Below are 18,181 nucleotides of genomic sequence, written 5' to 3' on the forward strand. Positions count from 1 at the left end.
CAAGTCTTCATGAGGAAAGGACTATAATTTCAGCTCTTGAACAACTGGAGTAATTATCTGAAACAAATGGGATGAAATCCAATAATGATGCTTCCAGCAGACTACAATTAATTAAGAATAATTCATTATGCAAGTTCTAGATGGAAAATTGGATAGAGAGAACTTCTGCAGAAAAGAATCTGGAGAAAACAATGAGTCTAATACTGTGGCAGGAAAAGCAAATACTGTGCTAGCATGCATTTATAGGAGAGCTGCATCTTAGGCACACAGACTGAGCTTCTCACTTGTGTTTGTTCCCAGTTAAGTCTCACCTGGTACAGAAACCAGCAATGGCACCAAACTTCAGCAGAAGGAGCAACTAAAAGGGTTTACAACAAAAAGCTCTAAGCTGAGTACACTGAAAGACTGAAAGAATGGAAATGTTTTGCCAGGAAGGTGGAAAGAGAGAAACTGGAGGAGAAGGTAACAATCTGCAACTGTATAAAGTTGATAGAAAAGCAAGGATTCATTACACATCATATTTTAAAGAAGAAGAATGGACTTAACCCAAAATTTCCCATGCTAGAGTTCATGTTAGACAACAGGAAGCTCTTTCATATGGAAATGAGTGGGAAATTCTGGCAGATGTTTCCTTAAGTGGATTGTGGAATCTCCTTTTTCAGAGATTTTTATAACAGCAAATACCTGTTTAGTATACTAAAGGTATATTCAGATTAGTCTTTGTACATGAGAATAAAGCAGATTATTTCTGGTCTCATTCTCCATTTATGGCACTTACTGTGGGTTCTTTTTAAGTTTCACTTTTTTTAACTGATCCATCATCTGGATAAGCAGAAATATGATGTGTTGGAATTATCTGGATAAGAATAACCGGTGTCACCACGGTGACAATGCACAGTGTAAAAACTGGCTTTATATCAAGTGTTAAAATACTTAAAGAATCACATTTCTGTTGAATCTACTAAGTATCAAAACTATTTTATATAAAAAAGTAAGAAATACAATAAATCTTTAAATAAAGTACTGTATTTCTTGTGAAGCTTGTTCTGCTGTTTTCACAAATAATAAAAAAATTAAATTCTTGCCATCACTTGAAAAATCTTTCTATCTAAAGAGGCACGAGAAATACCAATGATAAATCTTTTGTTACATAGCCACAAGCAAAATTTTCAAATTCTGAGTTACTGAAAAATAGAGGAAAAAATACACAGAGCTAGGCTACTCTTATATAAGAATTTTCAAATAAACCAAATAAATTCTCATGAAAATCTTGAAACTGATGGCCTTTTGTGATTAAAGGCATGAAATAGGGCTTTATAAGAAAGGAATAAATTATACTACGTTACTAAGAGTACCAATGGAATGGTGCTATGACAGCAGTCTGTATAAATAGGCAGGGATACCAAGAGTAGGATGTTGTTACATAGCTTAGTGGGATACACAAATTTGTCAGCAAAACAAGAATCTAGTCAGAGTATTAAGCAGCAAACCCAAAACAAAGTATTTTACACAGAATAGAGATTTTACATTTACTTACTGCTTCAGAATACTATGATACTGCAAGTCTGCATAGGCTGAAAATACAATTAGTCTCACAGAATGGAAATTTAGTGCAGCATTACAGGAGTGCCACCTCCACCTGAAGGAGTCCTGAATTTCAAAGCAGGAAGTCTCAGAGTATGCATAAAGCATTTCTGTACATTTGCAGTGTTACTCATCTCTAAACAACTTCTGTTGAAGGCAGAATACTGAGCTACATTGACCTTTAAAATATCAGACTACATCCCTTCAATGTAAACTAGTGCAATAATAATGGTTCACATTATTATACAGCAAATTCTTACTCTGGAATCTGAAAATCTCTGGAGGTGGAACTAATCTATAGCTATAATAATACCTATAGTCCTGTTTCAGTAGCTTAAACCTGGCACTGAATAATGCAAACATTTTCAGAAGAAATATGTTGCAATAACCTTTCCTGCACATGCTAACATTAGAACCAGAACAAGTTTTGAAATTATAGTACTGAAGTATACAATCCAGAGCATAAGAAAGATAAGATGAAATATGCCTTTGAATAATGTTTGAAAAGGGTATTATTTATTACTTAAAACTAATGATTAAGAGAATGATAACTTATCTGCCTTCAGAACATATAGTATGTGTAGCTACATTTATCTTAACATGGCAAACAAGTTAATTTTATCTTATTAGAGATGAAAGAAAAATTACAATTCCTATTTCAGGCAGGTTGCAGGATATAACTCTTGCTCATCAGAACTGATAATTATTCATCTAAGAATGCTTGAAATATCACGACAGATCAAATTAATACCCCTGTCAATTCACAATTCTAAGCAGAAAACTTCAAGAAGCACCACATGGGGCAATAACAGAAAAACAGAGACACTGGGGACATGTCTCATTTATTCCCATCTGTTGCAGAACACTTTTACCCTGAGGCATGCACATTCATCTTTCTGCTCCCAAAAATAATTTTCTATAGTCTTTCTATGCAGTTTTGTTTTATTTTCACTGATTCTTATCCTAAACAATATCTTAAATTGACAAATTTCTGAGGGTTTAATGTATCACATAAGAGCAGCATTACTTTATATCAGCCTCCATTTCTTTGGCCTTCAACAGAAATCTTCCCCCAGCAAGGAGCCCCCAGGACCCTGAACATCCCAACAGCTGCACCACTGCTGGAACCAGGGCTGGCGACTTCTTGTTTTCCTTCATTCATTTCTTTTTTCTTTCTTTCTTTTCATCTCACCTCTTTATCCAAAACCCACTGCCACATCCTTACAGAGTAGATCAGGGAATAACATATCCACTTCCACAACAAGTGTGTGATTTATACTAAAACTTTATGAGTTTTTGCAGACCCTGACTTCTCTCATTCCTTTCAATCATGAGTATTTCTGAATCTTGGGTGCTCCTTTCACCTTAAGGGTGGGACTCACACCATGGCATTTCACTTAGACACCATTTAGATTTAAGATGCTACAAATCACAGCAATTCTTTACAGCTTTGCTGACTTCTAGGCTGGCTTCAGAATGATTACTATCATGTCTGTGTTTTGTTATTTAGTAAAACAGAAGTTAAATACTGCTCTCAATGAAATCTGTTATTTGATACTTAAAATGAATTAAAAGAATCTTTCTCAAACTTCACAGGCTGAAATATGTTTCCTTCTCAAAAAATATCTGATGTTGTATTACTAAATCCTCAGCTATACCACACTCAATATATATATTTCCCATGCATTGCAGAAGTAGCATTAATTACATAATCAGAATGCTTATTTATTCCAATTAACATACAACACTGCCAAGTTCCCTGTTTGACTAAAAGCAGAATTACTGTTTAGACATTTCACAGTGTATTGCAAGTAAGGAAAATTTCTTTCTAAACATTTCACAGTGTATTGCAAGTAAGTAAAATTTCTTTCTAAGCATTTGTCTGATTATTTCTCTTTAGAAAATTATGATTTTGAGGACCAGTATAAATTTATATACATATATGCATTTTTTCATAAAGCATACATGTCTACAAACACTAATAGGTATGTATATATATGCACATATGTACAAACAAACATGTACAAAATATACATAGGCCTAAGAGTTTACACTTTACTTTCTTTTTTTAAAGATCTTTTTGACAGGTTTTGCAACGTGAACCCTTTGAATGTTTTCAATATACAATTCCAAGGATTACCTTTCTTAATACTTTTATTTACCTGAATCTGCACAATGCCAGACAGTATAAATAGTTCAAAATAATTTTATACTTCACAAAAATCTAAAAAGTTAAATGAAACATGAAGTTCTGCTTACTTCTCAATGGCATGTGGACTTCAAACTCAGAAAATAATTATTTTTCTCTTTTTTGTTAAATAAAAATCTGATATGATCTTGTGGGTTTTTCAAGTATAGGAAACAAACATGGAGTGCTCAAATCAACAAAGAAAGGCAAGTAGGACTGAAAAGCCCATTTATTGGACTCCTAATTTACATCTTATGTTCCATTCTAATGTTCTGCTGTGCAGATCAAGAAATATAACACTGAAAAATGGTTTAAAACTTTGTAATTTATATTTTTGGAAATATTTTCCAGGATTTATCACTCAAGAACAATGTTCTCTTTTTTCTTTGTTTCATTATAAAAATTCAGAATTTTTATAATCATGATAATAGTTCATTAGATAGTATTCTCTTCTTTAATTCAGCCTTGTATTAAGTGGGTAAAAAGTATGAGTCATTACTTTCAAAAATACTGTTTTGCAAGAATTCTAAATGAAAAAAAAATACATGGAATTAAACAAGATTCTTCCCTTCCACCCTGCAAAGGATGGAAGTATTCTTTAATTCTAGTTTCTCAATTTTCTCTGAGAACTATTAAATTGAGAAGCAAAAATCAATGGACCTCCTAAAAATCCTTCCTCAAACTGAGGAAAGAAAGGAGAGAGGACAGAGGACAAAGGAAAAAGAAAAAATCATGAAAACTTAAGAAAGAAAAAAAATATACTACTGAATTCCTATATCAGAAACAACCTTAAATAAAATTCTACAAAATCAGTTTTAAAACAAGAATTCTACTTCACTGTCATACAATTTTTTGAAGATCTGTAATCACACACTAAAATATCTCCTCCTACAAAAAATTTTAACTCAGATGTAATATTGAATTGATATCAAAATTAGAAAATATAAAAATCCAAACCACAAAACTCCCAAGCTCACAAACAGGGAAGTGAATAAAATGTACAAAATTTTCCTAATTGGAAGTAAGAATCTTGCAAATTGCCACCCCTGCCTAAGATTGCCAAGCACACCTATGTTGGCAATGGATTAGAATTTCTCTTCCCTCTTTAGCAGATTTTCCCAGTTAAGTGAAGATGTATCTGCTCTGGGGACAGCTCATGAATCTCAGACATTGATTGACTCTTCAGGTATTGCTGATAGTTACTGGTTGTCATCTTCTCTAAAATTTTTATATTAAATATAGAATTATCTATTCTATTCAAAATCTTCCTGGAACACACTGAAGAAAAATCCCTATTTCCAAAAACATAATTTATCTTTTTTACCTCGGTAAGAGTTATAATTAATAAGGAAGAGACATACAGCTCCTCAGGAGACAATTTAATTCACCAATCTGCAAGATTTTCTACCATTTAGGGACTACAGGATTTGAATTACAATATCCCAATACTCTAGCAACTCTTCAAGGGCTTTTCCTGTTACTTTTTCAAGTTATTAGCAGTTAGTCTTTCAGAGAGAAATGTTGAAAAGAAACACGAAGATAAGGAACACTGGAAGGTAAACTGAAAAATTATTACACTGAAATAATTAAAGGAATTAATTATTCCTCTGTTATCATTATTATTCTTCATATTATGCCTTAAATGGGTACTGAATCTTATATTTCATGCCTAGTTATAGTCTCAGCATAACAGGCATAGCTGCATTTCACAGTTTTATGGCATTTGGACTCAAGTTTCAACCTTGCTTTCCAGTTTGTGGTCAATAAGACGTGGTACAAAGCCTGCCCTTCCAAAACACATGCCAAGATGCTTTTAAAACATCTATTTTTCAGTAGCAGTAAGGAGAGAAGATGTGGAGACACTAATCTCCTCACTAATGTTCTCTCTAAGCTATTAAGATCTTAATTCTTGCAAGAAGAGAGTTCTGATGAATGGCATAGTTATCTCCAGCTTCAGAAGAGTGTAATAAAGATGAATATTTGAAACCTCTCTGCACTGCAGTAGCTTGGGCTTTTCTCACTGTCACATTTCACTTTAAGGAGCTTAGGTATCAAAGGAAAGACTGAGAAATGTGGCCTGGAAAGATCTTCATTTATTTTGTGGAAATTTATCATTTTTGAGCTGAAAACAACAGGTCAATACATTTTGTTAGTCAGGGTTAACATTCAAAGCAGAGTTTTGGATGGTAATACTCAGAAACATAAATGTTAAGCAAAAAGTGGTAATTGCTCTCTGATTTGCACTGTAGTAAGATCTGGGGGAAAAAAATACCAAAGCCCCAACTAATCCTTCTCTTAAAATTAGCAAATAAGAACAACCAAAATTCAAAACTGAGGATATTTGAGACTTTCAGCTGAGATGCAGTTAATATACTCTGACATTTTTCCTTATGACACTTAATTTCCTCTGGAAAAGCCTGCTTAAACGCTTAGTTTAAAGCTAACATAAATTAAAATGTCAAAATATCTGAGTATAAATTTAAAGATTGATCTTAACATCATAAAACTTAAAGGATCAAAAGTATATCAGATTATTAAATCTGCCAAAGTATATAAACTCTTCTCCAGTGCATGATGTAAGAAAGAAATTGAGACTAATGACCCCTGGGGGATATTACTGGTGACCAGACTCCAGCCAGACTTTGTGCCACTGACCACAACCCCTTGAGCCTGGCAGTTCAGCCTCATTTCATCAACGTCAGTGGGCTCTTAACTGGCCTGTTCTTCACCAGTTTGGTCTTGAGGATGTTACAGGAGGCTGTTGAAAGCCTTGCCCAAGCTGAGATGAACAACACCCATGCTCTCCTCCATCCACTGAGCTGGCCATGTCATCATGGAAGGCAATCAGGTTCATCCAGCATGATTTTCCCTTTGGAAATTCATGGCAGCTACTCACAAAAACGTTGCTCTACTCTGCATGCTTGGAAATGTTTACATAGATTATTTACTCCATCAACATCCCAAGAGACAAGATGAGGGTGACTGGCTGTGAAGCTTCTGGGATTCTCTTTCCAGGTGGGAATGACATCTCTCCCAAACCTCCCTCCCTCAGATTGTCCTGACCTTGCCAAGGCTGTTGAATGTGACCCTGCAATGACATTGGCCCCTCAGCCCTTGGTGAACCCCAGTGACTCCCCCGGGCTTGTGTTTGTCCAGGGGCTCCCAGTCTGATCCTCCTCCACCAAGGCCAAATCTTCCTTGTTCCAGACTTTCCCATCCATCTCAAGGGCCTGGGATTGCTCAGTGCTCAATCTTAAACAGCAGAGACCAAAGTAAAAGAGAAGGCAGTGAGTCCTTCAAGTCTTTTCTGTGCTCTCTGCCTTCGATTCTTTGCCTCATTTGGAAGAAAGAACAGCACAGTAGCAGAAACCTATTCATTCTGAGGCAGCAAAAGCAAAACAAGCTGGAGGAAAGCGAAGGTTAAACAGAGAATTCAAAGATATATTGAGGCAGGTCATCTCTGGAACAAAACAATGTCAGACTGCACAACTAGATGCTTTCATAATGCAAAGGCATAACAGTAGGACTATGAATTTCACGATTCTTCAGAATCTTCTCTCTTTATTTTGGATTATTAGAGCTTTCCCAATGCTCATTTATGCCATTTGGGGAAAGAAATGGAAACAGAAGCAAAAGAAAAGGGCATGCTTATGTGCATACATCAAGTTATTTTTGTGTGCTCTACAGAAAAGAGAATACAGAACTCATTAATCAAAAAACCTATAAAGAAATTGATATAGCAAGGCAGTATCTGTAACTTCCATATGCAGGAAGTTTTTTTCCATATGGGAAAACTTCCATATGGGAAGTTTTTATATATATATATATATATATTTATATATATATATATATATAAAATCTGCCTTTTCATTCCAATCTTGCACCTCTCTGAAAGCAGAAAAGTGTAATTAAGTGAAATTGTAGGTGGGAACTGTAATGCAGATAAATGTCCCCTGGCAGTAACCACAGAATTCATCCTCACCTGTGACCCAGAGTCAAATCTACAGTCAGATTTGCACTAATATATCAACCTAATGAGTTATCTGTACTGACAGCATGATTTAGCAGAAGTTATTATTTTCTGAGAACACCAATATTGTAATTAAAGTGTTCTTCTTTAGTGCCAATTTTGGGGAGCCCTTAGAACTAAATAATTGTAAAAAAACCTCTACTTTACAATTGCTGATAATTATATGATGGCTTGTTAAAAACAGGTCCCTCATTTTTACATTATAATTCATTACCTACTCTTAAGCAACTAAAGTAACACTTTCAATAATTGGCTCCTTCAATGCATCCTTAGTACATATTCCACTTGGACATCTGAAGCTTTTTTGTTTGGTAATATCAACTAGATTTGCATTTTAGAATTCACTCCTTAGAGACTATAGCTCAATTAAAAGTTTAATGTTAAATAAGATATATTTTGGCACTCAGATTCTCCCCACTGAGCTCCTGCAGACCAGAACAAGGCCAGCCATACCTCAACACCCAGGTATTACTGGAGCCTTTCAATCCAGAGAACATTTGGGGATGGGGAATTTATCCATGCAGCATTTACAGTGAGCCAGAAGCCTGACCAGGCAGAGCCATTCTCTCTGCAAGTTGTTATCTACACACAGAGGTTCAGAAAAGCCCAGCAGAGCAGTGCTGGCAGCTGTAAGAAAGCTCCACTAAAGCAGGCACAGATAATAAAAAATAATATATTGCAAATACACCCAGGGCATGTTATTTAGCTGGGGAGCTCCCTGAGTTAATCATAAGACCAGGCCTCAATAATGCAAAAAGAGCCAGTTTCTGTTGGATGCAGCAGGTATAGACTAACATTTCAATCTTACCAGCAGAAGTACTCAACATATTGAGAACAGCCATTACAATTTGCTTCTACACAGTAAAATGAGAAAAGCAAAGGGATAATCAAAGCATATGCAAAATAGAGATCCTGCCCAAATGAGACTAATGGAAGATGACATCCACATAGATTATCCATAATTGAGAGAGGTCAGAAATCGCTTGAGACATAAAATGACACTAGAAAATTTTTTCTACATGTGGCTTAGGAGCCATTCTGGAAGTCATCCCTGCTTATCACCAGACTGGCCTTTCTTGTTGTTCACCACACACCCAAAATTACTGCTGAAAAAGGAAATTAAGTTAGGGTTAAAAAGCAAAAGTAAAAAGTCATGAAAGAAAATAGAAATAATAATTACAGTGGTTGAACAGTTTATCAGATTTGAATACCAGAACTGTCTAGATCAGTTTTAAATGGAATGGGTAATTTTATCTAGCCTTAGTCAAGCAACCATGAGAGTGAACCTGCTCTTGCAAGCAGGACAGGATTTTTAATCTGGAACCTTGGTCTCTACTGCTTTCCCAAATGTCATTGAATAAAGGACATAAAAAATATTCTAAAAACCCTGAAAATCTAGCTCTCAAACATATCACTATAAGCACACCTAGTAACAACTATGTCTGACTATAAACAGGAATGTTAAGACAAGGTAATTACTGCTAGCACTTCCTGACAACATTAATGGAAAGGAGAAAGTGAGAAGGTTGACATCACCCTTTATTCGTAGTTAAAAACTCTAACACACAGAATATCATGAATAGTGCTAATCAAAGGATGCTGATCTTGGAACAGAGAAACACAAGGAAAGGAAATACATAAGGGTAGGCAATAACTTATACCAAAAAATACTTTCAGAGGCAAGTTGCCACAATATCTCTATGAGTAACAATTGCAAAAGTCTACAAAAGGAGTATTAGAAGAAAGAGTGTAGTGAAAGAGTTATCTCACCTCTTTCATTATCTTTCCACACAATTTTTCGATTTTTCTCATAATTTTTATTCAACCAGATGAGGATGGTTCGCTCATATCGAGAATATATATTACTGCACAAAGGTTCTGATTTTATTCCTGGTATGTTCTGCAAGCATTCCAAGCTCGAGGGGTCAGGAACTATACGGGAAGAAACGCGTGGAAGAACAAACACCTGAAATGATAAAAAATGTTTTCAAGCATGAGCTGTAAAAAGAATTTCAAGCTGACAGATAAAGAAAAAAACAAACACTTCAAACTCAAAATGTTTTCTAATTTAGGGAAGGTTTAGGAGATTGTACATTAGCACCCACATAACCCCTACACAGGATGGTGAAAGGTCTCAAGGGCAAGACAAACAAGAAGCTGCTGAGATCACTTGGTTTGTTCAGCCTGGAGAAGACTGAAGAATGGCCTCACCAAGGTCTACAAATTCCTCAAGGAGGAGGACAGGAGAGGAAGGTGCTTATCTTCTCTCTCTGATGATCAGCAATGTGGACACAAGGAAATGGAATGAAACTGCAACAGGGCAAGTTTAGATTTTAGGAAAAGGTTCTGCACTCAGTTGGTGGTTGGTCACTGGACCTGGGAAGTGGTCATGGCACCAACTCAGTCAGAGTTCAGGGAGCATCCGGAGAATGCTCTTAGTCATATGGTTTAGCTTAGGTAGTCCTGTGAGGAGCTGGGAGCTGGAATCAATGCTCCTTATGGGTCCCTTCCAATTTGAGATATTTTCTAAGTCTAAATAATTTCTGGTTTCAACTTTTCTCCAACTTTTGATGAACCCTGTGAAACCATTAGGTCATCTGTATTCCAAGAATTACTGTGCATATTCTACCCAAAGTTCTAAGTGATGAACTACTTACACTGATATCCAGCACAATCTATAGAAACATTCAAATTGCATCTTTCATGACCCAGTTGCTTATTTAGGTCAAATTACACTGATTGTTTCTTCTGAAAAATTCACAATAAAGGCCTAAAATAAAATTCAGGGCAGAATTGGTTTCCTGGGCTGCAAGTGCACATGGGGAGCTCATGTCCAGCCTCTCATCCACCAGCACCTCCAAGTCCTTCTTGGCAGAGCTGCTCATGATCTCTGTTCATCCCCCATCCTGGATTGATACCGGAGATTTCCTCAACCTGATATAAAACCTGATTGAATCAAGGCATTTCAAGCTACCTAATTTTTAGGATTTCATCTCATCAGGAAATAAAAATCCAAATCCAAACAACAAAACACACACATACTATTAATTTAGGTGGGGTTTTGCTCTGTGCTAGTCTGTCATGTACCTATGAATACTACAGCAAGTTGAAAGAACAGCAAAGTGACTCACTTTCTGGTAACTATGATTGCATTTTTCCACACCCATGTTCCCATGTGTCCTTAAGTCATCTGTCTGAGCCCAAGCACATATACTGTTTCATTTCTATTTTTTATTGTGCTTTCCCAATCAATAATCACATAGTCAGAGAATAGTTGAGGTTGGAAGGTGCCTATGGAGATTGCCTGGTACAAACTTCCTGCTCCGAGAACAATCAGAGTGCTTTTCCAGGACTGCATACCACTGGGCTTTGGATATTTCCAAGGACAGTAACTCCACAAACCCCTCAGGGTATCCATTCTAGTGTGTGACCACTCTGACAGGAAAAAAGCTTTTTTAACTTCAAAGGCATTTCCTGCACCTCAGCTCATGTCTGGTGCCTCTGACCATGTCATGAGGCACAACTGAGGAGTCTGGCACTGTCCTCCTTACAACCAAGCTCCCTTCAGGTGCTGAAACTCATTTCTTAGATACAACCCTCCACCCAAGCCTTCTCCTCTGGCTGAACAGTCTCAGCTCCTTCAGTCTCTCCCTAAATGACAGATGCTCCAGTCTCCTAAATCATCTGTGGATCCTTCACTGAGGTCACACCCCAGTACATCCATGTTTGACTTTTACTGGGAAGCCCAAATATTAGCTGCATTTTTAATCTCTTTTCCATCCCTTGGAACAGAAATAAATAAATTTTTCTCTCAGGCACATAAATGTACTGATCATTGAAGAGCACTTAAGCTTTACTTTGGAAAACATGGCATCCAAAATTTTTTTTCATCACCAGTAAAAATAAAATTGAACAAAATCTGAGAAGTCTATACTGACCAAGACGATCATATTTTAAAATGAATAGTTATTATAAAAAATGCTTAGCTGTTTAAAAATTCCATTCCAATGTAAGGTAATCAATGCTACTGGTACACATCTAGGCAATTATGTCCAGTGAAAAAGGCTTCTAAGCAAGGTAACAGAACAGCATGAAAGAGTTTTCTCTACTTGCACCAATATTTACATAGTGAAATTTTTTTATTTATATATTTATATTTACATATTTAATTATAATTTATAATTTATATACTTATAATTTATAGATTTATTTCAAAATTATATTTATATATTTAATTCCACAAAATACAGACTGTTCTAATATAACATTTCCTAATTGAATATATTAACACACTTACAAGGTTTTAAAGACAATTAAAATATTCTCACTCTCTCTTTTTTCTGTCTTAAAAGAGAGAAACAAAATACTTACAAACATTTAGTTTTAAAGATGTGTTTGGAAAAAAATAAACCTCCAGTATATCACAGGATATAAAATAAATATAATTTACTTTATAGTAAATATAAATAAATTTTCAATTTATTTATGTTTATTTCAAGATAAAGCTTTTAGCCACCGGTTCCCCAGAATCTGGTAGCAAATACATCTGCAATTTACCTTGTACATCTGCAGCAGCACATCTGTCCAAGCTCGTTTGCTCATTGTCTCAAAGGTTTGGCTCTCCAGAACAAAAATACGCCTGCCACTTAACTTGCCTGGGCTTCTCATGGTTCCCCTCTTCGCCTCAGGTACAAAACACTTCAGATAAAAGATGGGAATATTTTTTCAATATTCATTTCATCAGTTTGGATAGGAAATTCACAAGAGGACAATAGTGAATCAATCACATAAATGGGTGGTAATACCTACTATAGTGCAATAGTGACCAACATTTAGAAACATCTGCAGTTTTCTGCTGTCTCAGGGATAAAAACCATAATAAAGAACTGACAGGAGTTGAAAGCAGCAAGAAAACAGGGAAAACACACAAAATACTTAAAAATTGTAAAATCTGTATGATAATCAGATCTCTACTTTAAAACATATCTATTGGACATAAATATCAGGTATTAACAGTATCAGAAGAAATTGGAAAAAAACAGGGAGATAAATGTAAATGTTGGAGTCAGCTTAAATTCCTACTTACTCTCACACATGTGCTTAGAGTTATGCAATCCAAAACAGTCACCACAGTAAGAACACCCATGGACCACCAAGAACTTCCACTAGTATCCAAAGGACTGAAACTGAGCACAAGGGCTTTGTTAAAAGGAGAAAAAACACCAAACCTACCTACCCTCACTCCAGTATTCACTTCACTCCATAACTCGTAATCTTCTGGTGAAAGCAGAAATTCTGGCATAATATGAGGAAGATATGCTCCTTTCCTTCTGAAATCACAAAGCAGGAGAAGTTAATAGGAAACATAATTAAGAGAAATCAAATTTTTTCAAGTTATTTATCTTTGTGTAATCTCCTCTATCTGAATAGCCTCTGGAGTAGTGATCCACCTCCTTTAATTGCTTAGATAATCTTCATGGATAGAAACTCATGTTCAATTCCTATGGCTACAATTACACACTTAAAGAACATACAGCTCTGGATAGATTGGCTTCTTTTTGAGCATTGCTCCTCCAGGAAGGATTTAATACACATGAAACATCAAAACAAATACTATCCATTTCCATGTGAAAGCCAAAGGACTCATCATGTTCCACCAAGTGCATCAGTGGAATGGTGAGATTATGAATGAAAAACTTGATCTGACTGTCCACTGAGCCTGTCTAAGAAGAAAGGCTGCAAGTCATCTTTTGCAATTAAGGAAGCAGAGTTTTTGTGGAATTCCTGTGCTGGATATAACCCTACCAGAGGACATTTTGATTACTGCAAACTGCACAGATAACCTTGGTAAAAATAAATTAAAGGTTATAACACATACATCTTATCTCACAAAAACGATAAAGGAAACTCAAAACTCACTGTATACCATCCAGTTAGAACTAGGCTTGAGGAAGGCTAATTTTAAAAATTGGAAAGAGGCACACATAAATGTCTCATCATACTTGAACTTACTTAAGGAAGGAAAGCAATTCAGTGTGCTGCCAGTGGAGTTGGAGCATTCTCTCTACTGGATCAGTGGACAATGACTGGCTTGCTGCAATGCCTGATATTGATTGTCCATTCAGATGCACTAACATTTCATAAAATCCCTTATCTTTGTCAACCCTTCGTTTAAAATTCTTTTCTTGTGCAACAGTTAGCTGGACTATACACACATCACTAGGAGAGAAAATGTTTTGATATTATATTGATACAATTTGATATTATTATTCTATATGCACAAAATGAGCTACAATTACATGTTTCACAAGGCTAATTTAAGAAACCATGAATTAAAAACAGCAGCAAGGAGGGTTGAAAAGTACAGCACTTTTTCATCTTTACAGAAGTTTCCTAATAAAGTAAGGATTTTGAACTGCATAGAATATTTATACCTTCATAAATAAAAGCTTTCTGCCAAATATAATTTGGATTTTTATCATGTTTATAAATGTCTATGTAAGCCACCCAACAGAGTGGCTTCTTCACTATTTAGCACCAAGCTATATAAAATCAAATAAGTGAGGCCACCACAACTGATATATTTCCTGAGTGCTTGCAAGACTCTTGATTATAAAATATTATTTTTCATTTGTTTCTTGATCTTTAGATTATGTGGGTGGGAAAGACATTGTTAAAGAACCTACTTATGCCACCAAAAAAGGGACAAAGGCTAGAACTGTTTTCAGTCTCAGAGGAGAATCAATTCCAGTTAGGAAGATGACATACAGTTTGAACTGCATATTTAACACACACTGCATTATGATACATAGTAGCTTAGTTGAAAATGTATTTTAGAAAGTAAAAACTAACACCGGGATGACATTTTCATATAAGCACCATATGGAAGCTACAATTTGGATAGAAAACTGTGCATTAGAGTGTGTTTCTGTTCCTTAGATCTTACCCAAACCCCATGAGTAGATCTGTTATCCTGTTATGAGACAGACAGGAGTTAGGCATCAATTACCTTCTCAGTGAATAAGGTATGGAAATGGGATTCTGTCCCTTAGGCCAGCCAAAGAGTGTGAACCAACTCTGGACAGCATTTAGGGTCTTTTGAAAGAACATGTAGTCCTCCTCATCTTCATCAGGAAAAAATGATAATTCACACTTATCTCCTTTCTCATCACTTTCACTGACAGTTTTACTCTCTTCACTTGCTTCTTCATTCTCTTCACTTTCATATTCATCACTCTCACCTTCATCAGTGGTAGTCTCTGAAGGATACACACAAAATAAAACATCCAGGAAGATTTCTTATTTCCCCTATCTTGTCTTGTACAAAAACATTCAACACAGAATTGTTTACAAAGAACAAAACACTGCCAGACAACAAATGATCAACTTATTTTAGGAAAAAACAATTTAAGTCACATTTACACATCTTAGGAATAAAGAAAATGATATATTGAAATTTAATTTCACTTTCAAAAAAAGCATTACCCAACCAGCAAAAAATAAATTCAAGTATAGCTTACAAAACTCTAGCCAGAATCTTAAAAGGGACAGTCTCACACACAGTTCCAACAGGCCCAGCTTTGCCTGTCAGTCATTGCAAATTCACTTTAACAGTTATTGTACAGGTATAACTCCCACTACATCTATAAGCCTTTGGACTTTTCTCCCCTCTCTTAGGCTTTCTCACTCCTAAATTCTGATCTGTTCATAACTAATATATTTGAAAAACTATTAGTTGTTCACATCAACAGCAATATCATTGCACAAAAAGGTAACTAAGAAAACAAACAATAGTTTTCCTTACAGCACAACTAACTTAGGTCAACCTCCATCCTTGAAGGTGTATTGTAATACCACTGTTGCAGTTTCACTAAATGATGCAAAAATAAAATTAATTTATACCCTTATGAATTAAAAAAATATTACTGGGATTTAAGAAGAAAATCCAATACAGTGTGGAGAAAAGAGTCTAATTCTTTATCAGATCAATGATTTTATGTGCTGTACTATACCTGATTCAGAATCTTCACAGCTGGAGCCACTATTTGCACCTAAGGAACTTGTGGAATGGGTATGTGAAGGTGATGCTGGTGTAAAACATGGCTGTAGAACAACTTCTCCAATGCTGAAGTCTATATTGTCTGTAAAAAAAGATTCAAGTTGCAGCTGAGAAAACACATTTTACTGTCTGTGCTCTAACACATTATAAATAGCTACTTCAATATTTTTCTAATTCATGCTTCAATTAATCAAGTAATAGTTCTTATTTGACTCATAACAATCTTACTTTGGTCATTAGACTGGGGTCCAGAAAAAATTTCATGCATTTTTGGGTTTTTTCCCCATTAACTATATTTTACAGGCTTCATCTTCCTGCCAGTTGAAAAGCCCCTATCAGAACAATGCTAGTTCAAGAATTCTGTGCCATGACAAAATACTCTTAAAGACTTCTTGTTCCCAGCTGTGTGATGAGTCTCATCATTATCAAGCTCTTTAAGACTTGACAACACTTATTTTACAAACAAAACTCAGAAGTAAACTTTATCAATCCATCAGTTCTGAAGTGACAGATGTTCTGACATTCTCATGTTGGCCTAAGATGGGATTAAAGGACCCTCTGTTGTCAGTTCAAAACAAAAGAGGCACCAAGTGAAGTTTCCAGAGAATCAAACACACCACTAAGAGAAGTAAGAACTCTCTATGATTATCTTTTAACTTTTGATTGCTGCCACTGTTATTTTTACCATCTGTAGGAAGTAAAACAAAAGCTCAGTGTCAGATTGGAGGCAAAGCCTTCCTGGATACCTTTCAGACACTGTGTTGTATAGATAAGGTTTGGTCACCCATTAAACAGCATTCAACACCAACACAGTCTACACAAAATCACATAAAAATACTCAAGGAATTTAACAGTCATGACTTGCTTCAAAACTAACACAAACTGATGTGTAAACAAACCAATAAGCAATCAGTGCAGGACAGAAATATCCCAATATTAATGGGAGATCATTTATTATGAAACCATCCCCCCATTTTTAGCTTAATCCTCAATGGAAATCTACAAAGCATCTTTAAAAACAAGCTTGAAAAAAAATGGTATATTGCTCAGAAAAAATGAGGAAAATTATCAAAAAATTACACATCAATAAGAAATAATATTTTTCCTCTTCCTATTGTCATTTAATTGTGCTATGATCCCTGAATGATGTGGTACTTATACCTATCTTCTTCCATTTGGATGAAAAAGAACAAAACATGACCTGTCTTTTTACTAATTAATCCCTTTCTCAATTTCCCAAGTATCAATTCTCTTCTCTCTTGAATACTCTGAGTGACACACTTACTTTAAACTGATGCAGTCTTAGAGTTCAGACTTTGATGCTAAATCTGTCTCATATCTAAGAACTTACTTGCTTACCTAAAAAACTTCTCTTATTTCATCAAAATACATCAGATCACATATACAGCTATTAAAAAAAAATATATAAAATCATCATTTACCCCACATTGAACCTGCTTTAAGCAGGACTAGATGCCCCCAGGGATCCCTCCCAGCCTGGATTATACAATGACAGCCTCACACAGAGATCACAGATCACTGAGGCAGCAGAGATGGCTCCAGCACGGGGGACACAGGCAGAGACTTAGAGACAGGCAGAGGGAGACATAATGCAGATAAAAATATTTCTGCTCCTGACCACAGGATTTTACTAAGCCTTAAAAGATAGCTGTGCCCTTCTCCCTTCAAGGACAGGAGTTAAAAAACCCTGAAAACTATTCCCAACAGGCAAATAATGATCACATTTTAAAAAACATCATGTGGTTTCTCTTTTGCTTTCTTCAAAACCTATGATCACTGTCTATCAATACAATTCAAATTATTCTGTAATGTTTTGACTGTTTTCCCTATTCATATTTATAGCACTTCACGAAACATTCTGTAAGATTTCAGTTTGTTCAATATTTTTCAATAATTATGACCTGATCATTCATGTAACTGGTCCTCCTTCTCAACAAGAAAACTGAAGCTATTAAAAAGTTTAATTGTGGTTTTCCCCTGCAATAAATGAGGTAAAATGCTATCTTGAAAATCACATTCCTGTTATCACCCTGAAAACACTGGTTTTTCTAATACTAATGGACATAACATAATTTCAGAGGTAGAGTTTTGACTGCTTACTGCTTCTCCAGATAATTTTTTGATCAGAGGAGTGCAATGCCAAGAATGGGTATAAGGTGAGAAGACAATTGTCTGCTGTTCCAGCAACCTGAAATGAGAACCTGTTGAAAACAAAACACAAAAATTACCATTTTGTATTTGCCAATGGTAATCAAGATATTTTTCAGCACAAGAACAGAAGACAAAGTGAAGGTATCAG

At 35.5% G+C, this 18,181-nt stretch overlaps 1 protein-coding gene across 1 annotated transcript in view; it reads right to left on the minus strand.

The window, feature by feature from the left end:
• Window positions 1-18,181, minus strand: part of CFAP47 (cilia and flagella associated protein 47) — a 259,943-nt gene that overhangs the window by 188,924 nt on the left and 52,838 nt on the right. Inside the window, exons 27-33 of the mRNA XM_058045574.1 lie at window positions 17,983-18,083; window positions 15,815-15,943; window positions 14,812-15,061; window positions 13,815-14,021; window positions 13,039-13,132; window positions 12,360-12,500; window positions 9,573-9,768 (exon numbers count right to left, since the gene is read on the minus strand). Coding sequence (XP_057901557.1) covers window positions 9,573-9,768; window positions 12,360-12,500; window positions 13,039-13,132; window positions 13,815-14,021; window positions 14,812-15,061; window positions 15,815-15,943; window positions 17,983-18,083 — 1,118 coding nt within the window. The remainder of the gene's footprint in view (window positions 1-9,572; window positions 9,769-12,359; window positions 12,501-13,038; window positions 13,133-13,814; window positions 14,022-14,811; window positions 15,062-15,814; window positions 15,944-17,982; window positions 18,084-18,181) is intronic.

Source organism: Melospiza georgiana, chromosome 2, assembly GCF_028018845.1.
Source record: "Melospiza georgiana isolate bMelGeo1 chromosome 2, bMelGeo1.pri, whole genome shotgun sequence".
Lineage (NCBI taxonomy): Eukaryota > Metazoa > Chordata > Aves > Passeriformes > Passerellidae > Melospiza > Melospiza georgiana.